Source organism: Halichoerus grypus, chromosome 5, assembly GCF_964656455.1.
Source record: "Halichoerus grypus chromosome 5, mHalGry1.hap1.1, whole genome shotgun sequence".
In the NCBI taxonomy this organism is placed as follows: domain Eukaryota; kingdom Metazoa; phylum Chordata; class Mammalia; order Carnivora; family Phocidae; genus Halichoerus; species Halichoerus grypus.
The window spans coordinates 137,438,740-137,463,468 of NC_135716.1; the positions used below are offsets into that span (position 1 = coordinate 137,438,740).

Here is a 24,729-nt window from a genome sequence, read left to right on the forward strand (position 1 = left end):
GGCCTTAGGAAAAACATAACATTTAAGTCAAGACGAAGTAAGAAACCAAAAAATGCCAAAACTTGGGGGAAGAGCATTCCAGGTATAAAGATCAGTCAATGCAAATGCCTTAAGGCAGAATCATAGCCAGCATATTCCAGGAACAAGAGGCCTGTGTTTCTGGAGGGAAGTTGGCAAGGTGTAAAATAATACAAAATAAGGTTAGGAGATAAAGTGAAACACTGGGGGAGAATGAAGACAGATTCTGTGAACTTTTTTTTTTTTTTAAGATTTTATCTATTTATTTGAGAGAGAGCAGAGCAAGAGAGAGAGAGAGCACGAGCGAGGGTGAGGGGCAGAGGGAGAGAGACAAGCAGACTTCCCGCTGAGCAGGGAGCCCAATGAGAGTCTCAATCCCAGGACCCTGGGATCACGACCTGAGCCGAAGGCAGATGCTTACCCGTCTGAGCCACCCAGGTGCCCCCAGATTGCATGAACTCTTAAAGGCCATTTTAAAGACTGCAGTTTTTACTTTGAGTGAGACAGCATGCTATTAAAGAGTTTTTAAGAGAAGGAATGTCCTAATCTGACTTACACTTTACTAGTGTGGTTCCTGTGTTGAGAACAGGCTGTAGGGGCAAGGGCTGAAGCACAGAGAACAATTAGAAAATAGGGCGCCTGGGTGGCTCAGTCAGTTAAGCATCCAACTCTTGATTTCAGCTCAGGTCATGATCTATAGGGTCCTGAGATTAAGCCCTGCATCGGGTTCCACACTCAGTGGGAAGTTTGCTTGAGAGTCTCTCTCTGGCTCTCCCTCTGTCCCTCCCCCTCCTCACCACACTCACATGCTCTCTCTCTCTCTCTCAAATAAATAAATCTTAAAAAAAAAAAGTAAAGAAAGAAAAGAAAGTAGCCGCAGTAATCTAACAAGAGATGATAGTAGCTCGAACAAGGGCAGTAATTGTGAAGATAGGGAACAATCATGGGATGGTCATGTGGAGCTGGTTAAAAGTGATCAGTAAGTTAAAGAACTCCTTAATATGTTAAATGCAAGATGGGAGAAGAAAAAAAGGGACTCATAGGTGATTTGAATGGCTTTGGTATAAGTAAACAGAGTAAGAGACATACCATTTACAAAGACATACTATAGACAACTATAGGAGGGGAAAGAGTAGGAGAATCGGGAATTCAGTTTTAGACATGGTAAGTGTCAGATATCTATTAAACATGCAAGCGGGGAGGATGAGTAGGCAGTTATGGATATAAAAGCCTGGATTTGGTGAGAGGTCCTATAAATTTGGGAGTTGACAGCATATAGATGGTCCTGTAAAGCCATGAGACCAGGTGAATTCAAATCTGTGTATAGGAGAAGAGGTCTAAAGGCCGAGTGCAATTTTAGAGATCAGTGAGATAAGGAAAATCAGCAAAGAACACTGTGAAGGAGTGTACACTGTAGAAGGAAAACCTGAAAAGTAGCGTTCTAGAAATGAAGTAAACAAAACATTACAAGGAGGAAAAAGTGGTCAGCTGTGTCAAATGCTGCTAGTAGATTGTGTGATGTGAGGACTCTCTGAGAAGTGACCACTGGATTTTTAGCAAGATTAAATTATTGATGAGAGCAGTTTGGGTAGAGTGAGGGGTGTGACAGCCTAAGTAGAATACTTCAAGAGAAAATGGGAGGATTTTGTAGAACCAAATATAGACAAAACTTTATTTTGTTTTGTTCAACAACAACAAAAAAACTTTCTTCAAACTCCCTGTTTGAAGAAAACCAAACTCTTCTGCTCTTGTACAGTTAGCTGATTAACAAATTCTGCTACTTGTGCCCCACTTCTTCCCTTTAAATTCCAAATTTAGGTTATGAGCTATCAAATTCTTCCGTTCAACAGCTTCCCTATCTCCCATAATCAATCTAAACCAAAGGTACAAAAATGCAACAATAGTTCTTTCCATATTTCAATTCTATCATCTTACTTTTTCCAAACTACTCAGTAATGGATTCTAATTATAAACCTTTAAATTCTCTAATTTTTCTGAGGCAGCACACACATGACCATCCCTATCTCTGACTCTTCTGACCTAATAGATACTTTAATCAAATGAGCCTTCCCTTCAGAAAACAGATTGCTGGTTTCCAGAGGCAGGGGGTGGGGAAGAGGGTGAAGTGGGGAAAGGGGGTCAAAAGATACAAACTTCCAGGGGTGCCTGGGTGGCTCAGTCGTTAAGCGTCTGCCTTCGGCTCAGGTCATGATCCCAGGGTCCTGAGATCGAGTCCCACATCGGACTCCCTGCTCCGCGGGAGGCCTGCTTCTCCCTCTCCCACTCCCCCTGCTTGTGTTCCCTCTCTCGCTATCTCTCTCTGTCAAATAAATAAATAAAATCTTTAAAAAAAAAAAAGATACAAACTTCCAGCTATAAAATAAATAAGTCATGAGAATGTAACATACAGCATGGGGACTACAGTTCATAATATTATGTTGTTATATTTGAAAGTTGCTAAGGGGGCACCTGGGTGGCTCAACCGGTTGGGCGTCTGCCTTCGGTCTCAGGTTTCAGGTGGTGATCCTGGGGTCCTGGGATCAAGCCCCATATCTGGCTCCCTGCTCAGCGTAGAGTCTACTTGTCCTTGTCCCTCTCCTTCTCCCTCTGCCCCTCCCATTTGTGCTCTCTCTCTCTCAAATAAAATACTTTTTTAAAAGTTGCTACGAGAGTAGATCTTAAAAGTTTTTATCACAAAAAAAAAGATTTTTGTGACTATGTATGGTGACAGATGTTAATCAGACTTACTGTGGTGATCATTTCACAATATATACAAATATTAAGTCATTATAATGTACACCTGAAACTAATATGTCATATGCCAATTAAATCTAAATAAAAAGGTATAACCAAATAATCAGATAAAAATTAGAATTATATACATTCCTCACCTGTACAGTCTTGTGCAACATAAATAGTTATTCCTTGTAAATCAGGGTGTCTTGCTTCTTCAACTGCTTTTCTAAAAAAACAACATGTATCATCCTTTAAAAGCCTAACATTTCCAGTTAATAATTAAAGATTTAAGGGGAGGGGTGCCTGGGTGGCTCAGTTGTTAGGTGTCTGCCTTTGGCTCAGGTCATGATCCTGAGGTCCTGGGATTGAGCCCCACATCGGGCTCCCTGCTCGGCGGGAAGCCTGCTTCTCCCTCTCCCACTCCCCCTGCTTGTGTTCTCTCTTTTGCTGTGTCTCTCTCTGTCAAATAAATAAATAAAATCTTTTTTAAAAATTTTTTAAAAAATAAAGATTTAAGGGGAAAGAAAGCCATCTTTTTTTTTTTTTTTTTTACTTATTTAACCTATAGTGTCTGCTTTCAAAACTATTATCTGAATGGTATCAAAATCTGGTCAATCCTTTCTAAGTAGAGTATTACACTAAATTACTCAAAAAAGCGGTGCCTGAGTGGCTCAGGTCATGATCCCAGGGTCCTGGGATCAAGCTCCGCATCGGGCTCCCTGCTCCACGGGAAACCTGCTTCTCCCTCCCCCTCTGCCTGCCGCTCCCCCTGCTTGTGCTTGCTCTCTCTCTCTCTCTGTCAAATAAATAAAATCTTTTTAAAAAATAAATTACTCAAAGAACATTAAACTATAAGTTACAGGGTGGCTGGGTGGCTCAGCTGGTAAAGCCTTGGACTCAATTTCGGCTCAGATCATGATCTCAGGGTCATGAGATCAAGCCCCAGATGTGCTGCATGCTCAGCGGGGAGTCTGCTGGAGATTTTTTCTCTCTCTCTCTCCCTCTGCCTCTCCCCTCCTCCCGCTCACTCTCTCTCAAATAAATAAATAAATGTTTAAAATAAATAAATAAATAAATGCATGACTTTTTTCCCCCTTCACTCAAAAACCTATGTAACCTGAACAAATGAATTTCCTAATTTTGAGTCTTAGAATTCTATAAGTAAAACTGCAAGTTGAAAAATATTTCTGAATGAATATAATGTTCTCAATGGTGCACATGATTTGAAAAAAGTCACAATATCTGTAAAAAGAAATTACACAAATTAGAGAAATAGAAATATTTTTATTTAACTGTATCTTTATAATTTTTTAATTTCACATGACTTATTATTTATGTTTGTATGTGTTAATTTAGAAGAGGGATTGGCAAACTATGGCCCATAGGCCAAATACAACCTGTGGCCTATTTTTGTACAACCTGCAAGCTAAGAATGGCATTTACAGTTTTGAAGGGTTGTAAAACAAAAAAAGAAAAGAAAAATGGTCAACAGAGCTCTTTATAGCCTGTAAAGTCTAAAATATTTACCATGAGGCCTTTTACAGAAAAAGTGTTCTGATCCCTGGGGTATAGAACATAATACCGTGAAGAGTAGAAACTAAGCTTTTATAATTATGCTTTTATAAATATCATACCAAGCAGGACTTGATATTATTATTAACAATCCATTTAATAACATTAGACAAATACATTTCCATTTGTAAGCATCTGGCCTATAAAATATAAAAGCCAGCTAATATGCAAAAAAATTTATAATAATTTCTAATTTATGTATTATTTTAAATGGAGTAAACTTACTATAACATACTATATTTGGGTGACATATTAATGATTCCATTTACAACAATGGGGCACACAACAAATAAGATAATTTTTTTTTTAAATTAAGCAGTATCCAAATGGCACATATAAGGCTGAGGTACAGTGAGATTTGACTTTCGACTTTTTTCTAACTACTCTGAATGTCACAGACCCTTTACTTTTACTATGATATAATTATAATATTAATAGTCCCACACATTTACAATTCACAAGAATTTGATGTGTGCAAAGAAATGCTGAAAACATCAATTTTAGCTCTTGACATTTCATTACACTATCAGTACATTACAGCCCCCAGGTTACACTATTAAAAAAAAAACAAACTATAATGTTATGCATGTTCCAAGGTTGAAAGAGTTGTTAGTTTTTAGAACATTCCAATAAGGTAGTCTAATGAAAATCTGGTTAGAAAGAGACCCTGGATATCTATCCCCATGAACAAAAAAGGAAAAATTTGTCACAGATATATTAAATGTAACTAGAGTTGCAATGTCTTCTTTTTAGCAAATGAATGCTTCCTTACGAATATTCTCAAACAGTAAGACTTTAAAAGTTCCAATTACATATATGCACTGCAAAAATCAGTATCTCTGAGCCTAAGGACCTCTGTCATAAGATGAAAGATTTTAATACAATTTTACCTTAAAATATGAGCAACCACAGCTGGTCCATACCAATCTCCGGCTTTTTTCCCAGACTTCTTTCCATATTCTATTAGTTGATGTAAACCAAAGAGAGCCAAAGGGGAATCACCAAACCAAGAGATGATTTTCCTGTGATATATTTCATTTCTCATTTCATGATCATCAGAATATCTCCTGATTGTTTTCTTCTGAGAAACTGTTGGGGTTTTGAGTTCTCTTTCCCCTGAAAGTGATGCTTCAAATGATGCAGTAAATTTTTTTACAGTGTTGGAAGTCCATGATTCAGAGTCTGAATTTTCAATGTTCAAAGCATCAGGCCAGGTCCAAGCTATAGTAGTTCCAAAGCAAGGTGTTCAGATCTTTTAATAGATTTTAACAATTGTACTAAGATAAGTAGATAGCATTTAAAGTCATACAGGTTACTAAACTAAAATAGTAAACTCAGAAGTAGGCAAATTTACAGAGACAGAAAGTAGATTAATGGTTGCATATGGCAAGCAGGGTATTGGGAGTGACTGCCAAAGGATATGAGGTTTCTTTTGGGGATGATGAAAATGTCCTAAAATTAGGTGATGGTGATGGTTGCAGAACCCTGGAAACATACCAAAACCACTGAATTGTTCACTTTAAATGAGTGAATTTATGTTATGTAAATTATATCTCAATAAAGCTTTGAGATAAAATTTAAAAAATAATATTGAGAAATAATTTTTAAAAAAATAGTAAACTCAGGTACAAATAAACAACTCCGGAAAATGCTTTTCTTTCTTTTCTTTTCTTTGACAGTGCTGAAATGGAATGAGGACTTTTATACTCCCTTACCAGTACTACTTATCAGATATCCAATCTTGACTACCCAAACGCACAATAAACATATTCACTAACATTAATGAGAGAATAACTTCAGAAAGTAGATTTTGCTTTGATTATATGTTAAAATAGAAGTCTTAACCATGGAAATTTTAAATTTCTTTGTTCTTTTCTCAAACAATCCTTTCAAAATAATCATTGTTTAGGGAGTAATATCAATTCTCTAGTAAATGAAAAGTTAATAAATAGAAGTCATTAAAGATCAAAGATACCCCCAAAACCAACTATATTCACTACTTAACAGTTTTTATGACAAGACAGTTCCAAGCACACATGTAACTTTAAGTTAACAAAATGAATCATAGATTCAGAGAACTAGTTAGGACTATAAAAAAATCCCAATTCTTGCCCATGATTGCACAAGACTATAAATAAATCATCCCAGAGAAAGTTTAAAAATTCTTTTTCTTTGTATTATCCATACCACTCTTGAATAAACATTCTCTCTAAATAATCTCATCAATAATCCCTATAGAAAGGTTACCAAATATTTGCCATGCATTGCAGGGAAATTATCTAACACTCTAAAAATGTGATAATACTTAGTAATAACCATATATGATAGCCTAAAATACTAAACTAAAATCTTCCTACAAATGTACAAATTATTAAAAATGGTAAGAAAGGTTTTTCTTTTTTAAAAATAGATATATGTAAGAAGTATCAATGACATTTTTGAAAGTCTTAAAAGACTAAGCATGATAACCTTATTAAGAATATGCCTAATCAAGTTAACTGATTATAATCATATTTGTAAAGATAAAAACATTTTAAAGCATTATTGATATATAGAGAGAAAATAAAGAAAGCGGTTTAAATTTCTTAAGATTTAAATAATATAAAAATATCAGCTATCTGCTCAAAGTCACTGCCATTGATCTGCTCAAGATTTACTGAACTGGAGATGATCCAGATAATTCAATCAAAAAGAACTAAATAATAACAACAACAACAAAAAATCCAAAGGCTACTAAAAACTTATACTTACATGTAAGTCATACCTAGCCTAGTTCAATAAATATGGAATATGCTAGATTAGTTACAACTTTTAGAAGACATCAGGAAGCCAAGAAATTAACCATAAGAAATTTTACACAGTTTGCAAGCTGGAGTTCAAATTTAAAAAAAACAAGCAGGTTGCCCCTGGGTGGCTCAGTCGGTTAAGCCTCTGACTCTTGATTTTGGCTCAGGTCATGATCTCAGGGTTCTGAGATTGAGCCCCACGTCAGGCTCTGCGCTGGGCATGGAACCTGCTTAAGATTCTCTCTCTCCCTCTCTCTCTGTCCCTGCCTCCCCAAAACAAAGAACAAAACAAAAATCCCCCCAAAAACAGAGATTTGGTTTACCTCTACCAAGGAAGTGTAGTATGAGTCCTTGAGCCAACAGCATCTGGCCAGTTCTTAATGTACAGCCCCAACCACAGTCTGTTGTTAAAGCTGAGCCTTCTATTTGAGGAAATTCTTCCCTGTAGGTCAACCATATTCTTGAAATGAAATCTTTACGAAATTCTTCTACGTTTCCTGCAATTACATGATCTTCTATTGTACATCCTGATCTTGCAGGTAACAGTTTATTTTCATCTACAAAATAAAAATATAAACTATAGTCTAAATATATGCAAAGAAACATCAATAATGGTATTATGTTCCCATTACTGTCCATAAGATATGAAGTATATTACAGTTTTTCTAACACTTTTTTTCGATTTAAATGAAGATAAATGTTATTCTGCCTAATCAGGCTATTATGAAAATCAAATGAGAATGGATGCTGAAATGTTTTGTACACTCTTGAACTAGCTAATAAAAGGTTTCATCAGTAATACTGTTAATAATAATATCCTATATTCCAAATACAATCAACTCTTTTATGAGGGGATAACATAAAAATACCTTTTCTTTTTGCCTCATTTGGCTCAGGATATACATATTAGTGCTCTCTAAAATGAGGTTTGCAAATAAAATATGATTTGTCAATATGTAAAACTGAATGTAATCACATAAACTAGTTCTAAAAATCAAATAAAATGTGCACATTGTATTTATTGTCATGAATATTTATACTCAAATTATAAAATCAAAACTAAGAAGCTAAAGAGTAAGAATATAAAATTCCTAAATATATAGTTACCCTTTCATGCTGAATACATTTTTTTAAAAACTGCTCCCACCTACATATATCATTTTAAAAAGCTTTTTCAAATTGATTATCTGTAATACAATTTCTATGTAAAAATTGTGGTCACTGTTTGCCCAATAATTTACAAAATACTGGGGCTCAAATGAACTAACATTCCTTGATTACTCTCTCAAAATGAACGGACATTGCTTGATTATTCCTAGAGAAAATATCTTAGTCACCTTTACAACCTCAGCATATAGCACAGTGCCTAAAACAAGTAGATCCTAATAAATGTTACTTGGTTTGGGTGGGTGGACAGGTGGATAGATAAATCTGCCTACAACTTTCAATTCCAAGGAGTTCAATTTCCAATGCCCTTCTGCAGGATGTTAAAGCAGTTTTATCATGCTTTTATTCTTTATCCTTGCTGCACCTATCCTTCCTCAAGTTCATTCTGAAAAAATTACAATCACCTAAACTTCATAATATTCAGCTTAATGGAGCTAACTTGTGGCATACAGTTTCAATGACAATAAAAAGAATGACTGCCAAGCCCCCATTATCAATGAATTTCTCTCAATATTTGAAGTTAATTACAAATAAAAATGCCTAGAAATTGAACATGGCCCTACAAATATGTCCAAAATTTCTACTTTAGAGACATTTAAATTTGTTTGAAATTTGATACAACAGTACATAACTCTCGCACCTCATCCTGTGGCTTGCCAAACATATAGTTCCTAATCTCCTACCTTGACAAAGTGATTAATTCTTCATCCTTTTAAGATCTAGCCTCTAAAATTACTCTAAATTTACTCTAAATGTTTACTCTAAATTTACTCCAAATATAAAATTTACAGGGACCTGGGTGGCTCAGTTGTTTAAGCCTCTGACTCTTGATTTTGGCTCACGTCATGATCTCAGGGTCAGGAGATGGACCCTGCATCGGGCTCTGGGCTGGGTGTGGAGCCTGCTTAGGATTCTCTCTCTCCCTCTGCCCCCTCCCCCCCAAAAAAATTTACTCTAAATATTATTGGAAAATTGCTAGTACTAAATGAACTTCATTGTCCTCTTGACTTTCCACTATACTAATACTGCCCCTACTATCCCATTCTTTGACTGACTTTTCTTTTCACAATCTTAATTAATTATATCTATAATATTTATCTACATCTGCCTCCCTTCCAAACTTCAAGTACACTAGAAGAGAGGGAATGTTTTCTTCTGCACCCCTAAAGCTTCAGCACTTAGCACAGAATTCATTCAGTTCATAGTAGATGTGCAATAAACAGTTGTCAGGTGAATGTAAGATAAATGGAACCAAAGGAAGAGGGTTTTTAAATTTTTGTTTTGCTTTGCTTTTGTTTTTTATGAAGGGAGAAATGTGAGATCAGAGCTTTACGAAGCATGGGAAGTCACAAAGAACCACAACGAAGAATGAAATGAAAGCTGATAAAGGAAACAGAAGAGAACTGCTATTAACATTGAGGGTTCAATCAAGGCTGACTATCACAATTAAACAAGCTAATATGAGAAGTAATTACAAGTAAACAAATTATAAAATGAGCCCTCAAAGACTATAGCTCTTGTAATTATCAGATACAGGATAAAGTAAGTATGCATATGTTTAAAAAATAGAAGGGTACTGAAGGTTAGACAAATAACAAAAAAACAGACTATTAAAATTGACCAGGCACATAGAAAAGAAAACCAAACGGAACTGCTAGAAATGAAATATATAATAACTAAAAATAGAAATTTGGTGTAAGATTAAACAGAAAATTATACACCACTTAGGAGATAATTTAAAAGCTAAAGTTACTCAGAATACAGCACAGAGAGACAAAGTAATAGAATATGTGAAAAAACAAAGAATTTCAGAGACACGAAAAAAAATCTAACAAAGATTTATCAGAGATGCTGGAAAGAATGGGAAGAATGGGGAATAGATATAAATAAAAAGTGGTTGAAAATATTTCAGATTTTAAGAAAGATATGAATTCCAAGTAGAGTAAAATAAAGTTCACACAAAAGACAAAGAAATGATCTGAAAAACAACCAAAGAGGGGCACCTGGGTGGCTCAGTCGTTAAGTATCTGCCTTCAGTTCAGGTCATGGTCCCAGGGTCCTGGGATCAAGCCCTGCATCGGGCTCCCTGCTCAGCAGGAAGCCTGCTTCTCCCTCTCCCACTCCCCCTGCTTGTGTTCCCTCTCTCACTGTGTCTCTCTCTGTCAAATAAATAAATAAAATCTTAAAAAAAAAAAAAAAAACCAGAGAGAACAAAGAAATGACAGCTTCAAAATACTAGAGAGAACATCTTGTCCTAAACTAAGCAAGGATTTATTAAACAGAACACAATAGTAGTAACTATTTAAGGAGGTAAAATAGTTAACCAGACTAATTAAAATTAAGAACTACTTTTCTTCCAAAGATAACATTAAATGAATGAAAAAATAATAGATTAGAAGAAGACATTTCCTATAGATAAATTCAAAAAAGGATTCATATCTAGAATATATAAAGAAAACTTAGGAATGAATCAATAAGAAATAGATAATCTAATAGAAGATATATCCAAATGGAAAAATGTTTATGAAAATATGCTCATTCCATTGGTTATCAGAGAAATGCAAATTAAAATCAAAATGTAGGGGCGCCTGGGTGGCTCAGTCGTTGAGCGTCTGCCTTCGGCTCAGGTCAGGATCCCAGGGTCCTGGGATCGAGCCCCGCATCGGGCTTCCTGCTTGGCGGGAAGCCTGCTTCTCCCCCTCCCACTCCCCCTGCTTGTGTTCCCTCTCTCGGTATGTCTCTCTCTGTCAAATAAATAAATAAAATCTTAAAAAACATAAAACCAAAATGTAGCTCTAATAAAAAAGAAAAATATCAAGTAATGGTGACATAAGGCAAGTAGAATTATTACAAACACCTAGTAGGAATACCAATTGGCACATCTACTTTATAAAAGTATTTGGTAGTACCTACTGAGGCTGACCATATGAATACCCTATGATCCAGCAATTACATTCCCAGGTATACATACTGAATGAAAATCCATACACATGCTCATTCACCAAAGCACATGTACTAGAATATTCACAGCAGCAGTCTTAACAATTGCCAAAAATTGAAAATTATCCAAATGCCCCCCAAGAGTAAAACAGATAAAGTTTGGCACATGCACACAATGCAATACTGGAAGGAATACAAAAATATCCAGCACCCAACAAGGCAAATAATACAATGTCTGGCAATCAGTCAAGGATTACTAAGCATGCAAAGTGACAGGAAAACACAAGCCAAAAGGAGAATACTCAATCAATAAAAACTGAACCAGAACTAATACAAATGTTAGAATTGGCAAACAGGGACATTAAAAAAGTTATTACAACTATTTTATATATGTTCCAAAAGGTAACTAGAGAAAAGGAAGACAAAAAAAATGGAACTTCTAGATATACAAACTACAATGTCCAAGATAAAAAATATATGACTGGGATTCATGGCAGATTAGACATTGCTAAGGAAAAGACTGAAAGACTGGTGAACTTGAGGACACAGCAATAAGAACGATCCAAAATACAACACAGAGAGGAAAAATAATTTTTTATTTTTCTTATTTTTTTTTTATAGAAGAATAATTTTTTAAAAATAAAGGACCAGCAGGAGCGCCTGGGTGGCTCAGTCAGTTAAGGGTCCAACTCCTGATTTCGGCTCAGGTCATGATCTCAGGGTCATGGGATCAAGTCCCAAGTCGGGCTCTGCGCTCATCGCTGAGTCTGCTTGAGATTTTCTCTCTCCTTCTCCCTCTTCCCCTCCCCCCCACTCGCACTCTCTCTCTAAAATAAATAAAATCTTTTTTTAAAAATAAAATAAACAACCATCAGTGAGCTGTGGCAGAATTTCATCCATGAAAATATATGTATAATTGGAGACCCAGGAGAGAGAAGAAAGGGAAGGAAAGAAAAAATATTTGAAGACAAAATGACTGAAAAAATTTCAAATTTGAGGGGTGCCTGGGTGGCTCAGTCAGTTAAGCATCTGCTTTCAGCTCCGGTCATGATCCTGGGGTCGTGTGATCGAGCCCCACATCAGGCTCCCTGCTCAACAGGGAGTCTGCTTCTCCTGCTTCTCCCTCTGCCACTCCCTTGCTCATTCTCTCTCTCTCTCAAATAAATAAAATCTTTTTTAAAAAATTCAAATTTGATGAAAACTATGAATCAACAGTTCCAAGAAGTTCAACAAAACCTAAGCACAAGAAACATGAACAAAACTACACCAGTGCATATCATAATCAAATTTTTCCAAACTGGTGATAAAGAAAAAAATCTTAAGTGCTTAGGAAGTACCAGTTTCATCCTACCAGCCTCTGAGTCATCTACAGTGAATTTATTCATAATGATAAATAAGTATAAGATTCTTTTTTTAAAGATTTTATTGACTTACTTGAAAGAAAGAGAGAGCGTGTGAGCACGAGCAGTGGGGAGGGCCAGAGGGAGAGGGAGAAGCAGACTCCTCGCTGAGCAGGGAACCAGATGTGGGGCTCAATCCCAGGACCTCGGGATCATGACCTGAGTCGAAGACAGGAGCTTAACCAACTGAGCCCCCCAGGTGCCACAATAAGTGTAAGATTCTTAAACTTGATAATCTGCCTTCTATTATTTTATTTCTACTAATATTAGGACACATTTGCAAAAAATTAGATTATTTTAACCAGGCTAAATCTGGCATGATCTTTCAAGCTTTTAAATTCATCTTGCTACCTTTCCTGAGCTACAAACTCTTCATTTTATATTACACAATTCTTCCTTCCCAGTGTAAGATACGCTGTTGTGCATTGTTATGTCAATATTTGTACTATAAGGGTTCCTGGGTGGCTTAGATAGATAGATAGATAAATAAAATACACTACCAAAAAATATTTGTAGTATATAAATCCAAATGGTCCTACCAGTTAGTATTATCTTGACGAAATACCAAAATTTAATTTTACAGATTATCTGTGAGAGAAGCAATTAAGGATTTTATTTCATTCTAAGTAAGCTTAATCTTTTCACAGACACCATGCCCCCATCTGGCTAGGATTTTTCTAGGTTTTCTCTTAGATGATTCAGGACATGATGGGCCCAGAGACTGTTAAGGAAAAAACTGAAATTTGAGGCTATCTCTGGCATACCAGTTCTATCATAGGGGCCAAAATTATTTAACATAAATTGAACAGAGATGAGGCTCTCTCTTTCCTAATTTTTGGGTTGAGGAGCATCTATAGACAATCTCTAGCCTTAGGGGTGAAAATAGTACATGGAAAAAAGGGAGGGGCACCTGGGTGGCTCAGTCATTAAGCGTCTGCCTTCGGCTCAGGTCATGATCCTGGGGTCCTGGGATCAAGCCCCGCATCGGGCTCCCTGCTCGGCGGAAGGCCTGATTCTCCCCTCTCCCACTCCCCCTGCTTGTGTTCCCTCTCTCGCTATGTCTCTATCTGTCAAATAAGTAAAATCTTTAAAAAAAAGAAAAAGAAAAAAGGGAAAAAACACTTTTTAAAAAGTAGAGAGGGTAGCACAGAGGCTAGAAAATGATAAAAGCTTTTTCTGACCTGAAGCCATCTCAGGGATGGACTTTTGCCTAGGGATCTCTTTGTGGAACATAAGGAAGGGCATGAAAGTAAGACATCAAGTGGTCTTCCTATGTGTGTTGTTGGTTTTTGTACTATGTCTACTGTTTTTAGGGATCTGTGTTGCTCTAGATCTTGCCAGGGTTATGCCCAAATGTTATGGAAATAAAATCCCAGAATTCGGAACTTTTTGAATCATAACTTTTACTAAAAAATGGCATGCATGAAGAAATGAGTTATATAGAGGTGTATCACTTAATTTCCAGAAATTTGAACATTTTTTAGATCTCGTTCTATCGGGGCACCTGGGTGGCTCTGTTGGTTAAGCATCTGCCTTTGGCTCTGGTCATGATCTCAGAGTCCTGGGATTGAGCCCCACATCAGGCTCCCAGCTCAGCGGGGAATCTGCTTCTCCCTCTTCCTCTCCCTCCCCCCTGCTTGTGCGCACACTCTCTTGCTCTCTCTCTCAAATAAATAAGATCTCATTTTATTATTGATTAATATTGAAAGTATTTTGTCTGACCACAGTGGAATTGAATTAAAAATCAATAAATGATGCAAGAAAATACTATATACATTTTTTATAATGGTGAAAAACTAAAAACAAACGCCCATCAATAATAGAATGAATAATTTGTAGTAATTCATACAGTGGAATATTATGCAGCAATAAAAATAAACTAGAACTACCTGTAACAACATGGATAGTTCTTAAAAACACAACTTTGAAAGCCATAAGCAAGTAACAGAAGCAAAATATAGTTTGATTCCATTTTCAAAAAATCAGAAACAAGAAATACAAAATCATTGGTAACATTGCGATAGCGGGTTTTTTTTGGCATGGGAGGGCTATAATTGGGTAGAAGAAGATAAAGATAAAACACAAAGATAAAAAATTACTCAAATACCATATGATTTCACTCATATGTGGAATTTAAGAAATAAAACAAATGAACAAAGGATAAAAGAGACAAAAAAACAGATTTAACTATAGACAACAAACTGGTGGTTACCAGAGGGGAGGTGGGTGGGGGGATGGGTGAAACAGACGAAGGGGATCAAGAATACACATATTGAGGGGCACCTGGGTGGCTCAGCTAAGCGTCTGCCTTCAGCTCAGGTCATGATCCCAGGGTCCTGCTCAGCCAGGAGCCTGCTTCTCCCTCTCCCGCTCCCCCAACTTGTGTTTCCTCTCTAGCTGTCTCTCTCTCTGTGTCAGATAAATAAATAAAATCTTAAAAAAAAAAGAATACACATATTGTGATGAGCACTGAGTGATGGATATAATTGTTGTATCATTATATTATATACCTGAAACTAACATAACACTGTGTGTTAATTATACTTGAACTAAAAGTTAAATAAATAAAAGCAATATTGTATTTTTCTTGTTGAGTAGTTTTGTTACTCTCAAAAGTATATACACAAGGTTTTTATCTTCTCTATGTGTGAATAATTCATAATATCAAAATTTAAAGATTTAATATAAAATTATTAACATAATAAAAATTCAATATTTGTAATAAAGAAATAATACAAAGAAGAAAAAGTCTTTCTTCCAGTGGATTCTGTCATATCAGTCATATATCCTAGCTTGGTGCTGAAATAAACACTTGCTACTTTAAAGAGTGGTAGGTGAAGATAAGGCCAACATGCTGAGATTAGCAGTCAGAAGGTGAATAGAACACGTGTTCTTGATGTCAGAGAGGCACTGAATTAACCAACCTAGAGCCATCCCTACATAGGACTCCTGCTTGTGTATGGTAATACATCCCCTTATTGTTTAAGCTACTTTGAAATACATCTGTTAGCAACCTTTCCAATTTGGTCTCCTTCTGTAGTTTTATAGCAGCCTATACTTCTGCTTCATCACAAATATCATAACAGGATTGATAACTTTTGTACTTATTTGTTTAATGTCTCTCATCTGCTGGACAGTAGGGTCCTTGAGAGTAAGGACTATGCCTGTCATACTTTCAGCATTAACTCCAGTGCCTGGCACATTATAAGACTCTCAATAAATATTTGTGGAATAAATGAATAACCTTATTCATCAAATCTCCTACTACTGAATACTTGAGTTGTTTCCAACTTTTTACTTCAATAAAGCTACAATAAACATCCTTGTACACGTGTTCTCCACACATACAGAGAACTTCTCTATGGTAAATACTTAAAGGTCAAATTGCTGGGTCCTAAGTTGTGTATATTTTCAATTTTTCTAAGTACTCTCAAATTTTTCATGAAGAGGTTGTACCAATTTACCCTCTCATCAGCAGTGCTTGAGTTCCTATTTCTTCACATCCTTGCTAACATTTGGTATCATGGAACCTTTCAATTTTTGCAAATCTGATGACTAAGAAATAATATCTCATTTTAATTTGAACTCCCTTTATTACTAACATAGCCTTTTCCTATATTTGGCCATTCAGATTTCTACTTAAAAAGCACCTGTTCATTATCTTGGCTCATTTTTTCTTGGATTGTTTATGTGCTTCATATTAATTTGTAGTTCATTATTATTTTGGAGACTACCCTTTTGTTTAAGAAGTAGATGGAGAGATAGAAAGATCATCATGTGATACACACACAGATATCTATACACACAAAAAGAGAATCAAAGAGCGCGTGCAAATATCTTCTCTCTCTGGCTTGCTATGAAACTTTGTTTATAGTGTCTTCTGTCATGTAGATATTTTAAATTTGTATTTGGTCAAATTGATCAATATTTTCCTGTATAGGCTGTAATTTTATGTTTTATATAAGAAGTTCTTCTCTGGAGCACCTGGGTGACTCAGTCGGTTATGCATCTGACCTTGGCTCAAGTCATGATCTCAGGGTCCTGGGATCGAGCCCGGTGTCAGGCTCCCCGCTCAGGGAGTCTGTTTGCCTCTCTCCCTCTGCCCTTACCCCCGCTCGTCTCTCTCTCTCTCAAATAAATAAATAAAATCTTTTTTAAAAAATAAGAAATTCTTCTCTACCAAATATCATAACCCCCTAGCTCCTTAAAGCAAAACAATGCGGGCGCCTGGGTGGCTCAGTCGGTTAAGCGACTGCCTTTAGCTCAGGTCATGATCCTGGAGTCCCAGGATCGAGTCCCACATTGGGCTCCCCGCTCAGTGGGGAGTCTGCTTCTCCCTCTGACCCTCCCCCCTCTCATGCTCTCTCTATCTCATTCTCTCTCTCAAATAAAATCTTTAAAAAAAAAAAAACAATGCATAACACAGACCCACACTCAGTAAATGTAGGTTAGCTACTGTTACTTTTCTATCTTTACTACTCTAGTGAAACTGCTCTCTCAAAAGTCATCAGCAATTTCTCATTAACAAACCCTAGAGCCTCTACCGAGGCTATTTCCTACTCAGCCTCTTTTGAGCATTAGACATTTTGTCCTGAAACTCTCCCTGAAACTCTCTTTCCTCTGGTCTCTATGATAATATACCATTGTGGGTTTTTGTCCTATATATTGCCTATTTCTTCTTAATTTCATTCACTAATTCTTCCTTATCAGGATATCCTTAAAGATGGATGTTCTCTACCTATACTTTCCATCAATATGACCTTACCCTCTGGCCTCAAAGGCCACCTCTGAAAATAAATACAGATCAGTTCTAAACAGCCTACTTCATTCAGACTGTTCATTTCTAAATAGTCTACTTCAAACACTAAATGTACCCTCAAACCCATGCTTCCTTTAGTATAGCACATTTGGTTACTAATACTACCTATCATCCAAGATAGTAGTTTCTAAGTCTTCTTTATCTCCTGTCTCTCATGTTACTAAATCCAGTCATTTGTTAAATGCTGTTGATACTATTTTAAAATATGTCAAATCCATCCCCTCCTTTCCATTTCCACTACCCTATATCAGAGTCATTGTATCTTGCCTATTAACTGACTTCCAATCATTCTTCTATCAGTTATTCTTCCAAAGCATGTATTTAGTTATGGTTATTATGTGCTCCTTCTGGGCAAGATCAATGTCCTAACCAGTACATTCTCAATATATGATTACTGATTACACTGAAATTTGGCATTCTTGTTGCTCAAAAATCTAAGATAATAACAATCATTGCAATTAAGAAGCCAACTTGGGCACCCCACTCTATCTCTCTGAAAACTTAGAAAACCTTGCTTATGCCAAAAATTCTGTGACATGTAGGAGTCCAAAGCTAGCGCCTAAGATTTCTGCTAAGTCTCCATAGCTTAAGCTTTAATGGTCCTCCCTGTGTCCAGGCACTACAATATGAGTTGTCTTCTTCATTCCACATGTCAAATTCATCCCCTTTCCAAAAGAACTCCTCTTAGATCAAGCATTTCATAAGCTTACCTGACTTTACTTAAGATCAGGGGATGTCAACAAGGGAATGTCTCATTAAACACGCAGCCTCTTACCACCTTTCTAGCTCCTCTCCTTTCTCCCTCCAGATCCCCACACCTTTCTCCTTCCCTTTATCACCACTCCTAAACCAAAGCAAAATACAGTTGATCCTTGAACAATGTGGGGTTAGGCGCTCCAACCCCAACCCTGTAGTCCATGTATAACTTTTGAGTCCCCGAACACTTAAACTACTTATAGCTTATTGTTGACCAGAAGCCTTACCTGATAATGTAGTCAATTAACACATATTTTCTCCAATTTCCTATATCATGACTAATAATACTATTTAAGATGCTCATATGTACCAGGCACATCACTAAACCCTTATGAAACAGTTATCATTAATACTTAGGAAGAATAAATAATTTGCCTAAAGTAACAACTAATTAGTAAAGAGCCAAAATTCAAAGCACTTATGTCTGACCCCAAAGCCCATATTCTCCTCTACCTATAAACAAATGACATAACTTTTTAGTATTGCATTCAAGAAGCCCCTCCATAATTTGATTCTTTTCAGAACTCTCTCCCACCATACCTACACTGGACATCTCTGTTTCTGAAATATACTCTCTAATATCTTGTGCCATTCTATTTACCTAAAATGCATCCCTTCTTTGTCCATCACCTTGCTATTCATCCTTCAAGAATGCTGTGAGGATTTAATCAGTTAAACATGTAAATTAAATGCTGCCTAGCACATAATAAATAATAAATGTTAGCTGTTATTATACACGACATTTAAAAGGTTTTAGAAAATTGCTGATAAATGATATGCCAAAATAGGTCAACCAAAAATAAAAGCCTTGATAATGACATACTCTCACATACATTCTCTCCTCTCTCTTACACACATACATACATATTCACACTCATACTCACACTCATACACACAAAATCAAGCAAAGACATATAGTAGAAAAAACACCAGTCGTAAAGTGAGACGTAGTCTTGGTTTAAATTTCAGCTCTGCCTGTGTGACTTTGGACAAATTACTTAACTTCTCTAATCTCCTGTTTCCATACTCATAAGGTAAGGATATTTGAATCAACTTTGTAGGCTTGTCGTAAGAATTAAAGACATTTCACAAAGAGCTTAGCATGATGCCTGACACACAGAAGGTACTCACTAAGTGATATAAGTTATTAAAAGAAAATACATAATAATTATTAAAAGAAAACATATGATAATTATTAAGAGGATGAGTAAATGTGGAAACTTAAAAACATCAAATAAAGTCAATTAATTTCAGAAACTGGAGCATCCTTAAGAATTGGAAAATCTAATGGATCGTGGATCACCATATCAAAAACCAATGATGTATTGTATGGTGACTAACATAACATAATAAAATTAAAAAAAAAAAAGAATTGGAAAATCTACCATTATTAGGTTAACTAAGGTGATACTTTTAATTATTAGCATATACTTTAAAGTTATCAGAGAACTTGATAGAGAATATTAAGATATCAATTCAAATAATATTTACTTAGCATTCATACTATTATAAGTCCAAAACTAGGAGGGATATAACAAAAGAGGTCATGATTCTCATCCTCAAGGAGTTTACTAGAAACCCAAACCATATGGCAATATATTTTGTGTTACATAAAATACAGGTTCTTAAAAGAAATATACCAAGACACAGGCATAAAAAGTAGTATGGTGGTTGCCAGGGGCTGAGGGAAAGAGAAGGTTGGGGAGTTATTGTTTAAAGGGTAGAGCTTCAGTTTGACAAAATGAACAGTTCTGGAGCTAAATGGTGGTAATGTTATTAGCAGAACATTATGAATGTATTTAATACCACCAAACTGTACATTTAAAAATTATTAAGATGGCAAATTTTATGTTATGTGTATTTTACAATAAAAAAGTGTAAGTAAGAAACAAAAAGAAATATGCCAAAAGTAGATTAATCTGGAAATAAACCAATGAAAACAGTTACACAATGAATTTCTACAAAGATTTTTAAATGGGTTACAAATTTAGCACTTACCTTCATATTTAAAATGGTAACATTTTCCAAGCAATAATACAGGGGAATTTCTACTAAAATATGTTTTTGTTTTCAACACCCAACCTAAAGGAGAAAAGAGAAAAGTAGTTTTGCAATTAAAGGATTTCAGACTAAGAGTCTAGCAGCATTCCTTTTTCTTAATTTCAAATCATTAATTCTCAACTATAGACATGCATTTTTTTGCAAGAATAGCAAAATATATGGACAATGAACTGAAAATACAGGCCATTTATGTGACATTCATACACAGTTAAGTATTTTAAACACATTCTATCCACATAAAGGACATGAGAAAAGAATTTAATTTTAATTTATTTTCCAACACAATGTTCTGATGGTATAAAACTTAAAAGGTACAAATTCTATTCTAGTTTCTCGGACACCAATCTCTTTTCCCAAATGCAACAAATGTTACCAATTTCTTATATTTCCTTCCATCTTAGATAATTAAATATTTAAAGTAATTGAGTATTCCAATGAAGTAATTTAGGGACAAGGTAACACAATACACTAGTGCTTTTGATAAATGTGGATTGAAGTTTCCTAGGGAAATGTTATAACCCCATCATGTCAGCCACCTGAGGATCTCTGAAAGTAGTGAATAAAGCTTTCAGAGATCCTCATCTCAGTTTTCCACCTCCCAATTCCCAATCCCCAACTGTAGTTGCAAACTCTTAATTCTTCCAATTTTCTTCCTACTAAACTGTATGTGTCTAAAAGGTAGTATCCTCTTGGTTTTTTTTTCCCACGACCCTGAGAGCATGACCTGAGCCAAAACCAAGAGTTGATTGCTCAACCAACTGTGCCACCCAGGTGCCCCTCCTCTTGGTTTTTTATGGTACCATTAATAGTTCTCGATTTCCTGAGAAAAACACTTGTCCATTACATTCCTGAATATTCCCAAGTATATGAAATTCCTGACTGCTAATGGTAGCCTTAAAAGCTGCTTCTAAAATGCAAGAGCATATAAACAGAAAGAATCTGAAATTGGAAGTCAACAGATTTAGGTCTACTCTTTTATTTTTCTTTCCTTTTTTGGGCAGCAAAGCAAAGTTTATTGAGTGATAGTAAAGTTTATTGAATGACAGAGTACAAAGCTACCGAAGAGGGAGGGGACCCAAGAGGGTTGCCATTTATATTGAAGAGTTGTTAGAAAATTTAAAATCAGTGATTCTTATGAAAGTGCCCCCCAAAGTGCTATAATACAAGTAAATATAAAAAACAAATAAATAAAAATGTGTGTTCATAATAAAGATGATGCAAGTATTTGAATTTGCTGGAAAAAAGAATGGAAAATCAAACACACGAATCAGGCTTTCATGCAGCTTGGATTACTGCAATACTCTGCCATCAGTCTTTCTTCACTCTAGCATATGCCACATGTCACTGCCAAATTAATCTCCTCGTGGCTCAGCTTTGATTGGGTAACTCTTCTGCCCAAAAACCATCCTCAGTGACTCATTACTTAACAGATTTATTATGAACTTCTCAGTGATACTAAAGACTTTCCAAAATATGATACAAATTACCTTTACAGTCATCTTTTCCACTACTTTTCACCTATACTCAAAGTGGGGCGTGCTATCTGGGTCATACTATCAAAATGTCCTCCTCAATATCAGCCTATCTAAATCCTACTTCTTCTTCTGGATCATGTATGCGTTTCTAAGCCATTTGTTCCTTCTCTCACTTGACTCTGATGCTCTTCTCTAAACTCCAATGGGAAGTTAGTATTCACTGGCCACCTACGGTATACCAGGAACTAGGCTAGGCACTTTACAAACATTATGTCTTAGAAATATTATTAGTACTGCACTGGAATGATTCTAATCCCCAAAACAGTAATAACTCCTTCCCGTACAACATCATTTCTAAGGCAAATTTGAAGAACTTCATAAAAACAACCTCAAATAAAAGGAAACAATCTTTAAGGGGGAACTTCTCTCTTTCTCTCTATGCTTTACCCTCTGCCTACCCCCTCCTACCAGTCACCAGTCCTTCCTCAAAAAAAAGAGAAGTTGCGAATCTGATTTCTTAGAGCCTGAGGCACTGCAAGGATCCACATTTTACATGAGCACAGATTATAGTGCTTTAAAGCTCAACCGTCATTCATATGGTGCATACTCTCACTTTTGTACTTCCTGTGCAAATCCTGGCAGGACCTAACCCTCATGATAGATTGACTTCCTTTAATACTCCTTGATGCTAGGTACATAAAGAAGACTCAGGACTTCTGATAAGGTCCAGCCATTTTTCTCTTTTTCCACAGGCATGTCAGAGCTGAATTAGACCAGTATGCCAAGCAACTAGTCTGTATTCTTTTTTTTCTTTAAATTAGTTAGTTTTAGTTGACCAATTTTCATTTTATCTTTTTAAAAGCATTGTAAGAAATATACCACTATCTCTGCCCTAGCTTGTTGATGCTGAACCAGGATGTTCTGGCACACAGAGATTGAAAAATGAAGGATGTAAAATCCATAAAGGTATAGGATAACAGAGCCTGGGGCATAGGAAAGAGCCATGAATAAGAAGTATGATTATGAATAAGTGCTTCTTACACATATTGAAAAATATATATTCATCAGAATTCTTAATACTCAAGAATATATTTTTATTTTATTCCTCAATCTCCCCCACTTTTTACCTCTAAATCTCAATTTATAGCAGCAGGGAGGTGGGACAGAGACAAATTAAATGTCATTATGACTTCTAAATAAAAACTAATTAAATAAAACTAAATAAATTAAGAAAGTAAATTTGGCAAAAAAGCCATTAAATAAATTGACACAGGGCAGTGACTGTCTATGAGGGGTGAGCACTGACCAGAAGGAAGAAGGAAGAAACTTTCTGGGGTGAAGGAAATTTTCTATATATTGATTAGATTGTTAGTTTCATAGTTATACTCTGCAAATTGTATACTTATGATCTGTTCATCTCACTTTATGTTACTTTTCTCTCAATTACAAAAAAAAATTAAGAGATAAACCAGAACACTGTTCCAGTTATTTGTTCCTGTTTAACAAACCACTCCGAAACTTAATAATTTGAAACAACTTTTTTTCTTATATCACACAGTTCTGTGGGTTGACTGGGCTCAATTGAGCAGGTGTCCTGCTGGTCTTGCTTGGAGTCTCTAATGTCGTAAAAATCAGATGGAGAGGCTCAACTGAGACACTGCGTTGGCTGATGCTTTATCTCTAATGTAGTCTCAGGGCCTTTCTTCTTTGTGTGGACTCTCCATGTGATTTCTCCAGCTGAGTACCTAAGCTGGTTACATAACAGTTCAGAGATCCAAAACAGAGCAAGCAGAAGTTGCCTATTAATAGCCAGGCCTAGAATTGACACAGCCTCATTTGTATCTCATTCTATTGGTTAATATAAGGCATAGGCCAGCCCAGATTCAATGAGAAAAGAAACAACACAAGATGTGATTAAAGATCCTTACTAAGGACCATCTTTGGAGACTAGCTACCATAAACAAAATATTATAAAAAACCCTATAGTCCATTAAGTCAGCAACTTGAAAATCACAAGGCTTTAAAAGATGTAAACAAGCCAAAGAACACAGAAATAACAGATGATAATGATTTTCTGGAGGATCAGAAATATACAGAAGAAGGATGGTTTACTTACTATTTTAAAAAGGAAGTCAAGTTTACATGCCTCATAAAGTCATGTAAATAAAAGGGGGGAGAGGAGAAGAAAGCAAAAATGAAATAGTTTTATAAGTGAGGTCCACAGTCTTTTAAATCTTAAGTGCTATGCCATTTCGAGTTCCTTCATCATTTCATAATATTGACATTGATAAAAGTAATCCTAAATTATGTTCACTGTATCCAGAAAACAGCCAGACTGAGGAGCAAGACAGGCTGGGTTTGAATACCAGTTTTAAGAGTTATTACCTAGATATGTGACTATGAATATGTCGCTGAATCTCAGTTTTCTAATTAAAAAAAAAAAAAACACCTCAGAAAGATATGAGATTTGGTGCACCTGGGCAGCTCAGATGGTTAAGAGACTGCCTTCAGCTCGGGTCATGGTCCCGGAGTCCAGGGATCGAGTCCCACATCGGGCTCCTGGCTTAGCAGGGAGCCTGCTTCTCCCTCTGACCCTCTCCCCTCTCATGCTGTTTCTCACTCTCTCTCTCTCAAATAAATAAATAAAATCTTAAAAAAAAAAAAAAGAAAGAAAAGATATGAGATTTAAATAAGAAGATACATAAATGATCTACAAAATGCTAATGCACTATGGGTGTTCAATCAATGTTAGTCCTTCCTACACCACCCATACTACACAAACTCTAAGCAAGGAAAATACATAAAACATTTTAGAATGATTTTCACCAATAAAATCAAACAAAAAATAACTACTTTGTAACTTGAAGCTATCTAGAACACTTAGTTACCCTGAACAATCTGTTCTTTAGAGATTAGAGATTACCATAATTTTACTATAGACACTTAAATATCTAGATAAGGAAAACAACACATATGTAAATAATAGGTTAAGTAACAAT

The 24,729-nt window shown here is 35.8% G+C and overlaps 1 protein-coding gene across 6 annotated transcripts in view; it reads right to left on the reverse strand.

The window, feature by feature from the left end:
* Positions 1–24,729, reverse strand: part of ATG4C (autophagy related 4C cysteine peptidase) — an 89,235-nt gene that overhangs the window by 35,728 nt on the left and 28,778 nt on the right. For 5 of the 6 annotated variants that reach the window (XM_078073022.1, XM_036091339.2, XM_078073020.1 and 2 more), the window contains exons 3-6: positions 20,193–20,276; positions 7,436–7,669; positions 5,217–5,547; positions 2,910–2,980 (exon numbers count right to left, since the gene is read on the reverse strand). In XM_078073022.1, the coding sequence (XP_077929148.1) occupies positions 2,910–2,980; positions 5,217–5,547; positions 7,436–7,669; positions 20,193–20,276 (720 nt within the window). The remainder of the gene's footprint in view (positions 1–2,909; positions 2,981–5,216; positions 5,548–7,435; positions 7,670–20,192; positions 20,277–24,729) is intronic. The other variant, XM_078073021.1, reaches the window with a different exon arrangement.